The 18,188-nt window shown below is 41.9% G+C and overlaps 1 protein-coding gene across 3 annotated transcripts in view; it reads right to left on the bottom strand.

Moving 5' to 3' along the window:
• The window catches only part of RBFOX1 (RNA binding fox-1 homolog 1), a 1,108,850-nt gene that overhangs the window by 844,979 nt on the left and 245,683 nt on the right, over nucleotides 1–18,188 (bottom strand). For all 3 annotated transcript variants that reach the window (XM_033517815.1, XM_033517813.1, XM_033517814.1), the window contains exon 3: nucleotides 3,708–3,740. In XM_033517815.1, the coding sequence (XP_033373706.1) occupies nucleotides 3,708–3,740 (33 nt within the window). The remainder of the gene's footprint in view (nucleotides 1–3,707; nucleotides 3,741–18,188) is intronic.

Raw genomic sequence — 18,188 nt, 5'->3', positions numbered from 1 at the left:
GCTCTGCTGTGGATACCCTGTACGTGCGTCCCTGACACCGCTCGTGCAAACACCTTTCCTGCAGACAGACAGGATTTCTCATACACATTTTACAAATAAAAAACCTGTGAAATTGCCTGTCCTGTCAGAGGATTCTCCTCTCCCCACCCCACCCAGAGGGCAGCAGAGGGTGGATGAAGGGAATCCATGTGCTGGCCTTTTCTGAGCTGACCCGTTCCACGTCAGGGACATGGGGAGCTTAAGAGTGACATTTCCTGATAATCAAGGACCTGATGGATCACTGGATAAATCAATCACACTTTTGTTATCATTACAGCCATATTCTCCTCATTATTCTGAGGTTTCCTGTAAACTCTGATTTAATAACCTCCTTGGGCTTTGAGCTGATTTTGATTTGGTTTTACTGAGATATATTGGCACCCTTTTCTTTATGAGAGTAAAAAATAGGCTGCCTTGACATTCCTCCCATTAAAGCAGGCAGAGAGCTAACACAAAGTTATGCTGAACTTGTATTTCAATCAGGCATGACCTCTCACTTCTCACAAGAAGGCCTTGAACTACACGGAATCATTTATTCAAATATTGCAGAGGAAAAGAGGAATCACAACAAGCTTTCTCTGTTCTATTTTGGTAACACCATTTGTTTCAGAAAAAGGAAAAGAAATTATGCTTTGCCTAACATAAAGATCATTTATTCTCACTTCTAATTAGAAAGAAGAACACTCTGGAAAGTCAAATAGTCTGCTGAATGAGACATCTTTTCAAGGGGAAAAATGTACATTCAGAAAAAAAACAACAAAAGGACTAGATGCCAAACACCTGTAATAGATAAAGTTAGCAGAATGGAAAAAGGGCATTCTTCAATTTGTTGTTCCAGAAAATCACATGAAATCTTACTTTATTGTGTGTTATGGGAATTGCTACAGTGTATATCTGTATTTGAGACTGATCTCAGGCCCATTAATACCCAAGGGTATTAACAGAATCTGTCATGGGCTTGAACAAGAAACCAGGGTAAGCTGTGATAAAAATCTTTGTGTTTGACTACCTATGCATAAGTTATTCCTTTTTAAGATGCCTCTAACTGGCATATTTACAAGATGATGACCCCAACAGACACAGTGTGGGCAGATCTGGCAATTATTTTTGGAAGGCTTTGCTGCCTACAGCTTTGACTCTGTCACTATTTGCTGTCCCTTTGTGTTAAGAGATGGAAGGAAGGTCCTGGGATCACTTGACAGCTTCCTCTCGATGTTCTTGTCTCTGTAGTGCTACGTGGCAACCAGCATTTAGGAAAAAACCCAGCTGGTTTGTATCTTCCTAAAACATTCAGTAGCTGCACAAACACACTAAGTTTTCATCCAGACTTCATACAAAATTTAGCAAGGGAACACAACAGCGTCACCTAAGCACAAAGAAAAAGGAATAAACAAATTTCAAGACTACTCGGATCAACAGCTCAAGAGCAACCAAGTAGAGGCTCTGATAAAAGATTTTAGAAAACAAATGTAAGTGTTTTTTTATCCAAAAGCAGAGCAGAGAGCTCTGGCCAAGCACTCCAGCAGCAAACAAGGGAGCTCCAAAGAGACAAGACCCGACACAAAGGTAAGCCAGAAGAAGGGCATTTGGGGTAGGATCTTTCTCAGAACTGCTCACAAAGACACAAAGGTAAAGAAAAATCCAATCCAATCCAATCTGGCAAAACAGAGGGCAGCTATTACCAAAGCTGAGGAAATGCCCTGTATGTCTTGTTATCCCACAGTTCTGTAAGGACTCAAAACTCCACCAGAACTGTAGTGCTGTGCCCGTGTGGGTTTCAGAAAGAAATTTTGGGAAGTTTTGCTATTATGTCAAAGGAGTTGTTTCCCTCAAGCTGAAAATTCATCAACCACTTCTGCATGTCTGTAATCTTTTTATTTGCTATTTTATGTGAGTTACTCCACTGGACTCAGACTATTTCCAAGCAACATTCATGCCCGATTCAGGGAAAATATTTAATTATCCTTTACCTTCAATTAGGATTTGCCCTGTATTTGGCAATAATTCTGAGTACTTTCATGAATAGGAGAAACAGCACCCAAGCATAACCTCTCACACACAGATCTGTGCCTACAGTCAGCAGGCCCACAGGCTGGGGCACAAAGTTCAGCTGGTGAGCCCTTAAAGAACAACCAAATGTATTAACTCAAGGTTTTCAAACCAATGGAGTACTAACAAACTCAACTGGCCAACACAGAAACTTGCAATATTCCTAGAATTTTACACACATGAGAGAAAAAATGTACATGAGGACATTTGACAGCTAAATAAGAAAACAGACTGTATAGAAGGCAGCAGAGTCAATAGCAGTACCCACACAGTGACAAATCTCAGCCCCCAAAATCCCATTACAAAATAAAAAACTGAAAATGACTATTAGTGAGCTCTTGATAGAACAGCACCAAACATTTGAACAGTGCAACAGCAAAAAAATAGATACAAATCCTGCTCCTGAAACTCCCTGAGACAAGCCAAGTATGCAATTGAATCAGACCAGCTAAATTGAACACTGATATTACAGTCTCAATCTAAATAAAAATGAATGATCTCATTCTTTTGTAGTATGCAAGTGAACCCGTGCTCTTGTTCTTTAAAGTAACTAGCTCAGTTTATCTATTCTCTTTAATAATGCAATTTAATTTAACAAAGGTTCATATTAAAAATTTATCTGACTCCAGCAGTTAGAGTCACCTACCCATTTTGTCACAGTTAAACATTAGCTTTGGAGCACATCACAGATTCCCTACTGTGAGTCTGAGAAGGGTTTCACAGAGGAGCACTCTCAACTTCCAACTGACATTACAAATAAATGGCTCAGGAACTGTGCCCCAAGTTGAAATATCTGCCAGTTACTAAAAGTGCAGTGACTTGTTCAGCAGCACTGTTCAGAAGAGGCAAATGCAGTCAAACACGTTTGTGCTCACAAAGGATTGCCACTTTTGCTTTAGCAGGCAGTTATTCAAAACATACTCCAATAATCGGGATATTTTCACCTCCAAGAACACCTTCAGACCACTCAGAAATTCTCACACATCAAAAGAAAAGGTGACAAAATAAATGTGAGTCCAAAAGGATCAAGCTAACCTGCAGCAATGTCAAGCACCTAATGTACAACACTGCCAATGGCCCTCTGGAATTCATTGAGAACTCAGCACAAAATTCAACTGCTCGCTCGTGCTCCAGTCTGTTCAAGCAGCTCACGGCATATGGTACAGGAGGAGTGAGGAAAAGCTGGTGTGGAGCTGGACAGAACACGTGCCAAGCCCCAGAACCACCCCTGGAGCAGCTACAAACCCACTTGGCTGAGGAGCAAAGGACAAGAGGGAAGGGCACAGGGCAAGGTCAGCTTGCACCTTCTGGGGGTAGGAAATAAATCACACACTGAGCAAGCCTCTGAACCGTGTGGTTTTGATGCCATGGAAACCTTCAGAAAGACCTGCACAATGGCAAAACTTTCCTAGAAGTACTTTATGGGCTTAAATATTGTTATACCACAGCCAGAGTTCCAAAAACTGGCTCATTAAGCACTAGGAGCAGCACAAACACCAAAAAAAAACCATCCTGAAATAACTTAAACTTCAGCCCCAAAATTGTAATCAAGCTGGCCCCTCCATCAGGAGCACAGACAGCTATTTAACATTCCACCAGTATAAGACAGAATTTCCTACCTCAGCTTTGCTGGCATCCAGCGATGTCAAAACCTGAAAATTACAGGAGAAATGCGTTAGTATTGATCCAACAAAAGAGGAGTGGGATTAATTGGCTTTTGAGGTAACTGACATCAATTGGTTGTTATGGCTTGAGGGAACAGAACTGAAGAGAACTGTCTTTCACACTGAGACTATTCACCTCTCATGCACACCAGAAGGCAAAAACAGGGATATATTAAAGCAGTAAAATTCAGGAATATTGGGTAAAAAATCCAGGAAATATACCAAAAAAAGGACTGGAAAATATTTATCTATTTTTATTAATTTTTAATTTGTTGACGATGAGCAATGCAGCCATAAGCTTTCCAACCCAGACAAAACTCCCAGGGTACACTCTGAAAAGAGTTCAGTTCCACAGTGGTAAAAGTAACAGCCTGAAGACCACGTTCTGTGTGCAATGTGACAAAGGAAGTTTTTCCAGATGCTTCTCCCTAGGGACAGTCTGCTGAGCACTGGTGACCAGGGTTTGGCCACCTGGGAGCCCCAGGGCTGAATTCCAGCAACCAAAGCTGCCCTGAAGCACAAACATCAAGGAGTTCTCTGCCACTCAAGGGTTACACTGAGCTCAGTTAAGGTCATTGTCTAACACCAGGGAGATACAAAGTCAACTGCTATGAAAACCTGCACAAAGAACACTGCTGGAAATACAGAGAAATTCATCATTTATATTAAAGCAACTTAAACATTTTAAGACACGTATACATTGTTATAGGTCAAACAACAGCCATGAAGTTAATAAGCTCATATTAGACTCTGAAGGCTGTTAAACCATGCTGTAAGACAAAAATCTTTGTTAGAACTTTATGTCACAATATTGTCACCACTGTACTAGGTTGAAAAGCCCTTAATAGTCTCCTCACAAATTCCAGACTGACACCTAGCTATAATTCTGTCTCCAGGAGAATAGATCTTCCTTTATATTGGTGTTAATCATCACTTCTAAAGGACACCACCAATTCTCCCAAGCTCCAAGGAGCAGGAGGAGGAGTGCCCAGCCATGACCCTGGCTGAGCTCAGGGGGAGGAGAGCCCAGTGGTTATTGAACAGAGCTCAGCCTGCACAGCAGAGGAGACAATTTGTGTGCAGAGCTACTGTTCAATGGAAGACATCTGTGGATTCATCAAAAACTCGTTCCAAAGGAATTTAGGAATGGAAATGAACTCCTGTCACATCACAACACGGTACCTGCAATCACAAACAGTTATTTAATTTAACCTGATTCAAACCCAGGTTCAGCTCTATTTGAAATGTGTATCTCTGTCACTAATGGGATTTTGGAAGCTGTTCAAGAATTTCTCTCACACAAGCAGAACTGAACTTATTTAAATTCTATTTATTTACAAACAACCTATCGCCTTTTTTTGTTGTTGTTATTCCTCTTCATCAATATTTTTTAGTGCTAGCAGTTATTTTTCCTTTCCAAAACAAACCATACAAAAAGCCATCCCATCCACTCCCTGCTGGCATTCCCTCAGGTCACTCTGCTAGTGTCCCCTCACAAAAAGGTCTTCTTACTAATAGACTCATAGAGTTTCACTCCACTTACATCAATTTAATTAAATCTTTCTTGGAGGCAAATGACTAAAAGCACATATTGTAGAGGATATACCAAAAACCTGTCTTAAAACAGCAGAATTTGGAGTGGAACTTCCTGAATCTGCCATAAATCCCGCTCTAAACCCTCTGTCAAAGGTGCCTATCTTCTCCCTCTATCAGCTTTGCAGAAAACGTGAATAGAACTGAACAATGTGACTATTCCAGGCAGAGCTCACTAATGCCTTGCAAGGCAATTACTCTTCTATTTTAATAATTCACCTTACGTGTCCAAGGACTGTATTTCTCTTTTATATTTTTGTACCTTCCTGGTGCTTTACAGTCACCCAGTGGTCAGCTGGGCCACCGGACATATTATGTCTCTATCTTTCTTCTCCAAGTTATTGTCTGATAAATCCCTGCTCAGCAGTTGAATTCCAGTTAGTTCTTAGAAGCATGACCTTTTCCTTGCTATTACTAACATTAATTCACTTTTATTTCAATCTGCAAGCCCATCCATCTCTTCCTGGATAAAACACCCGGCTCCTCTGTGTTAGCAATTCCTCCCAGCTTTACATTTTTATCAAATTCCATTAGCACATCCTTAGGCCAAGCATACTAATGAAAAATTATCAAAGGAAATGACAAATAACTCAACACAGTGGCACTGCTAAGAGGAGCTCTGTGTTGAGCAGTGCAGCAGCAGCTGCCCCCAGTACAGCAGGTCAGGGGGCCAGGCTGTCACACCAGAGTTCTCCTGCTGAAATACTGCAGCAGCCTGAGCTACACAGCTGAGAGAACATCTGTAGCCAGGATGGGCACAGGGACATGAACACACCCAGAGTTATTCTGGGAGCTCTGCAAATGATCCTCACAGCAGAGGGATTATGGTCTTTGCTAGGATACTCACCACTACACCAATGGAGACAAAGATGGAGTGTTTCTACTTAAAATAATGACATTCCTCAGGCTAATGTTTAATTAATAAACAGTAAAACACATTAATTTAATATTATGGGTCAAATAACACTCATTAAATTAATGAGCTGACTATTGTTAGTCTGTGAAGACCTGACAATTATCTAAAAGTTTTAACAGCTATTTTATTTAAGTTTATGTGTCTTGAAGGGAATGATCATTCTATTTGTATGAATGATTTCTTCCTCCCCCTCACTCCTACCCCCTGTTCCTGAAACTTGTAATTTCCAGCCCAGCAGCTGTATCTCCTGTCATGTTTGAGAAGCCAGTGAATGAAGACCTGGGAGCAGTGTAATGGGCATGACAAAGACTTGCAGCTCCAAGCCATCCTTTGCTGAGGCTTTTGAGGAAGTGTCTGCGTGTCACAGAGTGATCACTCAATTAAAGCCTCTGAGAAGGCACTGCCAGCTCTCAAGCTCCTTGAGCAGAGCTAAGACCTGCAGCCAAGCCACCTGAGACACAAAGCCAATTTATTCACCCCATCCCAGGGGATCCTGGCTGAGGGAGCAGCTGGAGTGGTGTGTCCATGATAAGCTCATTGCTGCAGAAGGTGGGAGTGGGCTGAGCCAAGGGAGGAGCAGAGAGGAGAACCGAGCTGCAGACAAGATGTGCCATCACCAGTTCACCTCCTTTCCCTTTGCAGTGATCCATTGCTCTGCCCCATGGCCCCTGTGAGGGACAATGACCATTTCCTCTCTCCTGCTGCTCCCCCAGGACATTTTATGCCCTAGTTAAAACCACAGCAATTTCACCAGGAGGAATTACAGCTTAGGTGAGGGATCCTTGTCTCTCTCACCATAATCCCTCTGTGACATAACAAAACCATGGGTTTATGTCATTTTCCCAAGCAAGATGCAATTTATTCTTCTTGTGCTACAAGCTAAACATGACTGACAGAACACATCTTTAAAAATGGATTTTTTGCTATTCCTAGAAGTTGTACTCAATGCAGAACTTCCCATTCTACCTGAGGAATCTGTGAATACTGACAAAAACATAAACACGGTGATAACACTGCAAAACAAGTAGAGTCTTTTAACTTCTGTTTACTGCTCTCAGCATTTAGAAAGGTCTTATCTTGAGGTGCATGCCTCCATAGTTCCTCTCTCCAGAACAAACAGAGGACAATATTTGCCATTCTAATCCAGGAAACAAATAGCTGCTATTTGTTATGTATCTCAACACCTTACCAGAAAGAAATAATGGAAACTTTGTTGAACGAAGAAAACTCCTCAAACATGAGGCTGGACAGCTCATTTAGTATCAGTTTTGTATATAAAGTAGATGAAATTCCCTGTGTCAAAGTTCAAAGACAAAAAGAAAAAAAAGAAAACAAAAAAAACCACCAGGAAAAAATTGAACAGGCCATGTTTTGAGCCCAGATTCTCATCAATCCAGTGCCTTAAGGTGAGTGATCATTTCACTGAACTGTCCCATCTCACCCATGTGTGAAGCCCTTTTTCTGTCAGTGATTTTTCTAAAAAAGACATTTTCTTAATTTTTGTCACCTTCTCACACCAATCTGAATCCTGTACATTCAATAAAAAAAGAAAAAAAAATCCTTTTTTACCTTTATTCCTTTAATATCCTTCCCCATTCCCAGGTTCCTAAGGAACAAGAGAAAGAATTTAAAAAAAAAAAATGAGGCCAGGACAAGAAAAAAAATCTGCTGCAAATAAACACTCAAGCTAAAAAAAACAATCTTTGGCAGTTTGGACTTTAGAAACTTGTTTGGAATATTAGGCATAGAGGATTTTAAACATGAAGAAAAGATATAAACCTAGAAATAGTATTAATGGGATTGGAATTGCTAATGCCGAGACAGAATTAATTTTATTTCTTTTTAGACACAAAATATCTGACAGACAGACAGTCCTGGAGACCAGCACCTGCACTGCTCACCCACTCTGGAATCTGCTGCAGTCACACCCTGCAAGGGAGCTCAGCAAATTTGATGAGATCAAGGGCAGAGACTTGACAAGGTCTGAGAATGTCCTGGCATTTATCTGAACAAATGTGAAATTCTGCATTGCAAGTTTGTCTCACTGAGCTCAGGCAGCATTAAAAATCACAGTGTGATTATCACTGTGCTGCAAACTTTTATTAAATTGGGGATCCCCCTGTGGGTCGGGAGGGATGGGGGATGGATTATTGCCCACTGGCTTTTCCCGGTTTTTCTCTGCCTGGAGCAGCTGCCAGCCTGGCTCCTCAGGATTCAGAACAGATTTCTGATTGTGGCTCCCACAATCCAGGCCTCTGAGCAGAACCTGAGCTGTTGGAGCTGTTTTATGACAGGGTGCAAAGAAACCAGCCCTGTGCTGAGTGTTCTTCACCACCTCTGACTCCATGATGTGAACAATTACCTGTAATCTCGCTGCTTGGCTGAGATAAACAACAGCAGGGGAACAGGAGAAAGGAAAAAGATAAAACCAAACCAACCAACAAGCCTTTAGGAACGTTGCAATGTGCTGTCTGGAACTTTCAGTGTTGACAAAATTAGAAAAATAAGCCAAACCATATTGTAATACTTCACTTCCTAAAGCACTGTGCCTTTCAAACATGGAATTCTAATGCATCTTGCCAAATTTAGTGAAGTAATCATGATAAATATAGCTATAAATCTAAACTGTTCTTTAAACATATTTCAATCTCTCCATAAAAAGCATAGAAAAATATGCATGCAAGAGAGATCACCTTCTTGCTAAAGCAATTCTTGTTAATTCATCAGTTTTCATTCACCTCCTTCTTGATTTCTAAAAGCAATTCTGGAAAGTGAAGCTAAATTAACTTTTACATCCCCACACCTACCTAAGACTACCAAGAAATCCTACATGACTCTTTATGAACCTAATCCCTAATGGTCACCAAAGCTCCTGAGTGTCAGGAGGGTGGGACTTGACCCAAAAATGTTAACTCATCAAGGCTGGGCTTTTTCATTTGTGTTCTTACCCTTATTCTGACTAATGCTCGAATAAAGGTCTAAACTAAAACCTTTTTTCCTGATAAACACCCTGGATATTTTTTCAGAATTGTCTGTGAAGGCTTTAAGAGGTTTATCTCTAGCACCTCCTCTCTTCACAATAAAAACAAGATGGCCAAATTGAGACTCTCTAAGAAAAGAGAGCTCTCAGATGGATTTTTGCCTGGGACATGAAAATGAACACCTACATTTTCAATAGCCAAGACTTAATTTTTGAAAGCGAACTCCTGGTCCCCAGAGAAGTAGTGAGGGTAAAATGCTGCTCTTCAGTTCTTGCTCCTGAAAGCACAAGTGAGAAACTCCTGGGGTATCCTGCAGGATCAGCTCCCTGGGGCTTCCACAAGGCTAAACACAACAACCTGTGGCTGTTACACATGAGTGCCCAGCACAGAAAATCTAATCTGTTAAAGGCATACATGAATGGAATATGCTGAAGGGAGAACAGGGGGAATCAAGACTCATATTTCATAGATATGTATCTTTAATTAAATTTTGCTCAGTTTATTTACTGCTGTGGATAACAGCATTAGGTTACTCCAAATTTTTGTAAACTCAGTAAGTCTACAGGCAATGACTTCCACAGTTGGTGAAAAATATATCTGCCCTTAACTACACCCTAATAGTATTTGTGATGCTCAGTTAATATTGGCTGTTAAGGATCTTTAAGCTAAAGTTGCTCTATAAATCAGTCTGCAAAATGTGGAGTAGTTATCATGGTTAGTTCACTTAATGTATGAATTCTCAGTCATAATGTCGTCTTTTAAAAAGTTTCTGTAGCATAACCAAATAAACTCTCCAAAAGAAATAAACAAAAGGAAAACAATCTCTGAAACACTTGTTCTAACTAACTTATACAATGATTTTCATGAAAGACTCTGTATATTTGTGTGTCTGGTACAAAGCAGTTGGAAAATAACATGGTTTTCTCTTTGAAATCGGAACTCACTTTTACAAAGCAAGCTGAGCTGCACAGGACTTGCTAAATGGCTCCTCTTTAATACTGGGAATAAATTTCATTACTTGGGAATAAATTCCATTACTCTTATGATGAGGTAATGAGAGAAAACATCAATACATAATAAGTTAACCACAAAAAATACATGGGTTTTTTATGCAATAAAATATATGGTCTTTGTTTGCTGTCCTCTTAAAAGTAACCTAAACCTACTTTATCCACACCTTTAGCAAAATATCCACATACACTGCTGCCCTGCTGCCTATGATAATCCTGGCAATTTCTAGATGTCAACAAGAGTAGGATTTCACACTTATTAGATGGTAGAAGCTCATGATCAGAATGCAACTGCAATAAAATAAATCTGGAGTTCAGGGTAAAAAAAGCATTTTTAAGGAAATTGTCGAGCCACTACAGCTTTTCCATGGATTCTGGTAAAAATGACATTAATGCTTCCTGCTTAATTTAGCAAGGAGAAAAAAAAAAAAAAAAAAACCAGACAAAAAAAACCTGGAATATAAATATAAACAAAAATATCTCCAGTGATTTTTTTTTTCATGTGTCATTAATTTTGTAAGGCTCCAGAGCAGCGAGGCAAGAGGACAGAGTGAAAAGGCAGCAATGAAACAACTCCCTCGCGACGCCTGCCTCACAACACTCAGCAGCACTATTAGCACTATCCATCTCACCCAGGAGCAATAAACTCACATTTTTTGGAATGCCCACATTATGCCAGAATAATATAAAAATAGATGATGAAGCAAAAATGAGCTAGATTTAGCCCCGGTGTCCTGCAGTAAGTGCCATAATTGCACAGCCAGCTCATTACAGAAAGGCAGTCCCCTGAGCCTCCCCTGTCCCAGTTAAGCGACAGTAATAGAAAGCAGCTGTATGAGGACATCAGGTCAGCACAATCATTAGCCCCGAAAATTGCATCCCCATCCCTCCCGTGCGGCAGGCAGGCGTGCACACAGCAGCAGCCTCCCAAACACCAGGTCAGGCGGGCTGATGAACCTCACCCAGCAACTCCATTAGCGCTGACCCGCGGCTCGTGGCTCCCAGCAGCCCTCACCTCTGCAAACTTCCAGTGATTTAATGAATTTGGGCTGCTGCTCCATGCCCTGGGCTCCCAGCCCTGGGGCAGAGCCCGTGCCAGGGACACCCCTGCACCCTGGGCTTCCTCAGGCTCGGGGACTGGGTAATGCCAGAGCTGAGACATCTCCAGCTCTGCCAGGTCATGGTGATGCCTTGGTGTGGCAGTCTGGAACAGAGGCCAGACAAGATTAAGAGAATAAAGTGGGTATTTATTAAAGGCCTCCAACAGGAACACCTTGGGCAGTCAGGAGCCTCCCAGAGGCTGCACCCAAGATGGAAAATGGTCACCAGCTTTTCCATACAATTATGAATTTGGTCCATTTATATCAGGGGTTAATCCTCCAATTACAACTTCAGGTAATGAAGTCATTTACCCCCAGTTTTCCTCCCCAAACTCACTTTTATTTATACTTTTCAGGGCCTGAGTCAGGTGTCCTTGAGTTTCAGGCCTAGAGAGGAATTGTTTTGTCTGACTAAACAGGAGAAGAGCAGCTGGCAGCCCATGGAGTTTAGAGTTAAACACTAAAGCAGCACAGGATCTGAAAAATAGAAATGCTAAATCCTAAGGCATCAAAGGGAAAGTGATGCTGCCAGCAGCCATCACCATCAACAGGAGGAGCAGGACATTCTACCCCCATAAAATCTCATCTGCTGTTTGTTAACCACTTAGATAACTCAAACAGGACAGGATATCTCATAGGGAGTTATTTTGGTGCCATAGGGTTAGCACCTCCCAAGTGACAATAAATATCTTGTAAATAATAAATGTCCATTTGAAGGGACATCTGACAAGGTAAGCTGGATTTCTGACTGACAGCCACCCCTTTACAACCATAAAAGCCACACCAAACTTTCACAAAGTAGAAATCTTCCGTGTGTTTTCCTGGAAATGTGTGGAGTTTCTCCCATGAGTAGGGATGCCTACTCCAAGGTTACTACCCTGGGGTTAAATGAAGGAATCTGTACATCATCATAACTTTGGTAATATGTTACATTCAAATCCTAATCAATGCCATTTCTTTTGCCAGCTTTAATATAAATACCTTGATATCATGCACTTCTTTATGATGTTAAAATCAACTATATTTTTTTTAGTTTCATGCAGCATAGGAAGTAATTCTGATTAAGATCTTCCATCCGTTATCTTTTGTCTGTTCATTTGTCTTAATAAATAATTTTTATACAAATGTATCTGATTTGCCATCGTTAGAGCTTGTGGAACAAAGCAATTCAATTATACCTCTATAACTACCTTAAGTTTAAACTGTTGCCAAACCTTAGGCTAAGGAAGGATTTACTTTCATTTAAAGCCCTTTCTGGGAAGGAGTTGAAATGCACAAAGGGGTTGTTTTTTCTGCCCCAGTACTTGGGGCAGCTCAGAGACCCCCACATGTGTGAGGAGCAGCTCTGGCAGGAACTGGGCAGCGAGACTGGCCAGAGTGGTGGCCCAAGGTGCTTCAGCCCCCACCAGCCACCCCCAGGGCCACTAGCCATGGGCAAGAGTGGCCTCTCAGCCCTCCCAGCCCTGAGCAGCAGAGATCCCCTCCCAGGTAAATCCTTGTAAGAACAGGAGATGGGAAGAGCAGCTGCACCATCTCACAGTCCAGGCCCCAGGGGCTGTTTGGAGCTGGCTGTGGCTCTGAGGGACAGCAATGGGGGCAGCACAAAGGGAGGGCCAGGCCCTGAAGTGGCAGCACAGGCCACTCTGCTGTCCCCAGCTGCCAGGGGCTGAAGGTCTGGCCTGGTACAAACACGAATTCCCATATCCCAGGGGCAGACTTTCCTCCTCTGTCATTTCTCCTCCTGCGCCCTGAGGCCGTGAGGCACAGAAATGAAGATGGAGCCCTTTGCCAGCCTTACCGTGTGTTCTGATCAAAATGCAGCCAGTGAAGTCAGCCAAGGTCCTCCCAGGTCTGGCTGCTCATTCCCACCTTTCCCAGGGATGAGAGTCCTGGTGGGACGAGCGTGTCCACAGCCCCTGGGCAGAGCACGGCCCTGCCTTCATGGTCCTCTTGAGTTTTGGTCACAAAAGCAACAACCCCTCCATCAATGTCAAAGACTAAACAAGTCTGACTGTATGCTGATGTTCTTCAAATTGTTTCTACCAGCACTAGTTCTGGCTGGTTTGTTTTGGGGAAATTAATGATGATACAGCAAGGTCGTGGTACCTCTGCTGTAGCGAACAGATGCTGACACATTAATGCCACGGGCCTGTGCTGCACGAGGCCAGAGCTGCTCCTGGCTGTCACTGCTGAGCAAAACCAGCCTCACCAAGCAGCCCAGTCTAAGAAACTCAGTCTAAAAGGCAAACATTTGAAGAGAAGAGCTCCTGCACTTTCCGAAGCCATCGCTCTGTATAATCCTCATCAAAACACGCCACTTTTCTTTTTTTAAAAAATCAACCCAAAGCCAGCAGAACAATAAGAAACCAAATCTTTTTCCCACTCAGCAGCACAGTTTTCAATGCCATTTGTAAGCTGCCTATTTATCCCTGACATTCACAGCTTGAGTGTATCTCCAGTTCAGTCGCTCTCTTACACCAAGGTAGAAATAATCAAGTATTTTTTCCATCTTTTTGCTGGGAGGATGCAGAGCTGAGGGTGCATATCCATAGCTCTGTTAACCTGGTGTGAGATTCTCGTGGTACACTGCACAGGAGGAAGGCACCATCATTCCCAAATATTCCAGTCAGCAGGGAAAGCAGCAGCCTCATGACTGGGAAGGAGCGGAACTGGGGTAATTTGATATCTAAAATAAAATAAACACTTTTTCCTTAATAATCTCATAGCAGCAACACATTTAAAGCATTAAAAAAGAGAATAAATAAGCAGGATGAGGGCAGGGAGATACTTCACTGAGATAAAGCAATGCACATCCCCTTTACCTGTGGGGAAATTTAAGATTTGTGGTCAGTATTGTTAAGTTTTAACTATCTAATGTACTTCCTTCAAATGAATTTTATTATATTTGGGGGTTATTACTGCAAAATGAATTGCACAAAAGGCATCAGTGCCCTAAGAGTTAGCTACATAAGTGCCATGTGTCAGAAAATTCAGAATTTTGAGTCATATTTTAAAATATGGAACTTCTGACAACACGACAGCCAGTGTAGCTGGAAATGAATAGCAATTCTTCCATCACCTCGGCCCCAAACAAGGGACTTAACATCAGCACAGCTTGAAAGTCCATTTAAACTGTGACAGGGCTGTAAAAAGCCCTTAACAGAAGCATTTCCTAAGAGAGTCTCATCTGTTTCTAAGCTACAGCTGTTGTTCATTCAGGACTGATAGGCATACAAAATAAGAGATGGATCACTCAGTCTCAAACGCAGGTGTAAGCTATTCAAATCCTTCACTCCTGATTTCTCATCATTAGTAGGGTTATACCTGTCTCCTGGCTGTGTTTCATGCTGCAGAGCCCCAGCCCTGTGAGCAGGAACAGAGAGATTTGAAATGTCCCCTACACATCGTCCCTCAGCACAGTGGCACTCCCAGCAGTGCTGCAGAAGCCACCCTCACACCCTCCTGACCATCACCCAGAGCTCACTGGCACACCACTTATTAGAATTCCTCACATTTATGAATATGAAAAGAGTCTTAATCCTTGGAGTGAAAGATCACAGCAAGAGATGCTTATCATTTCCATGGGCAGGAAGAAAATAGTGCAATGAATTATGTAAAATACTTTAAATATGGGCACTACTGAAAGCCTTAAATTAGGAAGCAGAACCTGTCAATAAGCAACACCTCTTCAGTGGAGGATCCTCTGACTTTAAAAGGCATGGTTAAAAAGCAGGATAACGTACAGATAATATTCTGCACATTCCAGAATTTAAATCTAAGCAATGTAATAAAATGCAGTAACAAGTGGTGTCCCTCAAGGGTCCTGCAGAAATAGCTCTGTCTTTTGGAGTCTTCCCTGTGCAAAAAATATATTCAAAAATAAATCAGCTTTTCTTTAAGCTCTCTACTCCAGGATTTATGTACAGTGAATGATTAAAAATAATCAAGAAGTCCATGCAAATGCTTTCCAATTACAATGTACCTCTTAAACACTCTTAATCAGAAGGCTCTAATACTAAACCAGGACTTGTTGAAAACCCCTTTCAAAGCAGATGAAAGGTTATGAACCTTGAGCCAGGTCCTTCTGCTTAGACCAAGGGAACGTTACAGAGTTCCATCATTCAAGATGATAAACCAGAAAAAAAACCACCACCAACAAGATTCTGGAGAGAGAGTTCATGTCAATATAAAATTAAAGTAAATTCAGTTTCACTAGAAGGAGATTTTAGTGGAAGTTGCTGTTTTGAAATAAAAAGAACACAAAAAGCATCACTGTAGCCCCACATAATGCACCAGATTAGAGCTGGTGTGTGTCAGCTGTTCACTGCTCTGTGCTTTGCACTGGATGGAACTTCTGTGCTCCATTCCAGGCTGGCTCCATCCCACACCCTGCAATTTCTTTAGTTCCCAGGGGGCTCTGACTGCTTTAAATGAGAAAGAAGTTTACAGGTAACGTTTCAGGAGCAGCCAAAACATTAACCCTGTATATGAGAGCAGCCCCTGGTCCAACACAAACAGCTCCTCAAACTGGTGATGTTCAGCACAAGCCTTGGCATCACAGGCAATTCCTCCTCCAGCAGTTACTAAGAAACAAACCACGCAAGAGTTCTGCTTTTCACTTTTGTGCCTCTGAATAATCATCACCATTACTGCACAGGCTAACAGAGTGAGGCTGTCACCTGCAGAGTGATTTCCCTGCCTGCAGGCTGTTTGTCCCCTCAGCAGGGCCCAGCTCTCAGATGTCCCCAGGAGCCCCAAGCCCAGAGCCAGGCTTAGGGAAGGAACCCCTGCCTAGAAGGGGAGGGGGCACAGGGGACAAGCAGCTCCCCAGGCTGCCAAAGCTGCCATTACCTGCTAGAGGGAAACTGCAGCTCAAACACTGCTCTGAATCTTGTTCTGGAAGTTTAGACAGCCAGGCAAATCTAGAAATCACAGGAAAAAGCCAACTCCTCTGCAGCCCCAGCTGTGTGGGGAGCTGTGAAGGGCAGGACTAGCAAGGGACAAATCCTGTGTGGAAGTTGTGCAGCACTAAATGCTGCTCTGACATGTCAGGAGTGTGTTTGTGTTAGCAGCACTGCTCCGTGATTGCTCTAAAACCACTTGTCTCTATCCACCAGCCTTCCCATCAGTCCATACTGTTAATTTTTTATTTCTCAATCAAGAATTCATGGAGGTTAGTGTGACATTGCTGCAAATACCCTCGCAGCCTAGTAACTGTAAATAATGGATACCACTCCAGAAATACCAACCAGCCTCTCGTTGTTTTGGGCACTTAAATCGTGCCTGCCCCAACTCACCTGCCAGCAAACAAACGGGCTCCTCTCTGCACTGCAGCAAATCCCTCAGTCTCAGAAAATTCAATGTGTCATTGAAATGGCTGTAGTTTTGGTAAGTGCACACAGACATTTAACTGTGACAGCGCTCACAAAGATGCACTGAGTGCAACCATCTCCTTTCCCTTCAGAAAGCGTATTGCAAAATGCTAACAAATCTTCAGAAGCTCCGGTGAATTTTAACACAGTTATTGCATTTCAGACCACACTGCAGTAAACTACATCTCCCTCTTTACATTTCTGCTAATTTCTGGCATTTATTTAAAAATTCTATAATGATCAGCTACTACTGAGGGCCTATTTGCACCTCCCATTTTCCATTTAACCTCAATGATTGCAGCCTCCTTTATTTCCTTCCATGTTGAAAAGTACTTTTACAGCATTACCAACACATTTGTTAGATTTCTCCTAATTAATTTTCCATGAACCTTTCAGCATAAAAAAGGAAAAAATCTAACATTTCTGCATGAAAAATGAATTATATTTTCTCCATTTCCTTAGAAATTTACATTCTGGGCTCATCTGTGCCACATATTCTTTATGGATAATGAGCAAGGCGTCCTCACTTAGCTGTCACTGAGGCAGTGAAATGTTTACAGTGTGCACTTTGGAGATTCTGGCAGCTTAGGTTCCAAGAATATTTCTTATTCACGACAATAAGCTCTGTCCTAAATTTCTCTTGCACATGAACAGGAAAAGATTGATCTGAAGAATCCTTGAACTTTGCTGACCTGCAGTAATGCTGTTTGAAGAAAGGTTGCTTCAGACACTTCACGCTCATGATCTGTTTCATATGATGTGACAAAGATTCTTTTCTGCCCTCAGCATCCCACAGAACTACTTGGGAAACTGAAAATGTCCACTAATGGAGAGACAAATATCTTCATTATGAAGCTTACAAACAGAATACACATTGGATAACTTCGGAGCCTGTTCTCCTACCATATTTATTCTGTAACAGTTTGGGGACAGATTATTGCCAGGCAAAAGAAAACTCATGCATGAATCTCATGCCAGTTCTGTGCAGGAGATTTCACTCAACTCATGAAAAATCTCTCTCTTTAATTACCTCTCTGAAGCCATTCTTTAGCCAAGCCATGAGAGTATGCCTGTTGTAAAGATTATGTTAAGATTTCATTTCTGTGCTCAGGTCCAGTCACAGGCTCACAATGACACGCTTAAACCTCTGGGCTTTATTGAACCAGGGCCTGGAAAAAAAACATCTTTTATGCTTTGTTCTTAGAAAACCTCATATAGTTTGAATAAATCTTTGAAATGTAACCAAAAGAATCTCACACGAGATTGTCTTTCATTGAAGTCATAACATCCAATTCATGTAGATACAGTTGGAAGGTTATTGCTGTCAAGTTTTGAACTTGGGCTATGAAAGACATAAAAGGTGACAGATTTCCTCCCCAGAAAGGAGAACAGAGCCTTCTCAAACCTCTCCTTCCTCAGCCCAGCTCCTGCACCAATCTGAGCCTTCTCAAACCTGCTGGGGTT

This window comes from Parus major, chromosome 14 (genome assembly GCF_001522545.3).
Source record: "Parus major isolate Abel chromosome 14, Parus_major1.1, whole genome shotgun sequence".
NCBI lineage: Eukaryota > Metazoa > Chordata > Aves > Passeriformes > Paridae > Parus > Parus major.
This window is presented reverse-complemented; position numbering and strand designations above follow the sequence as displayed.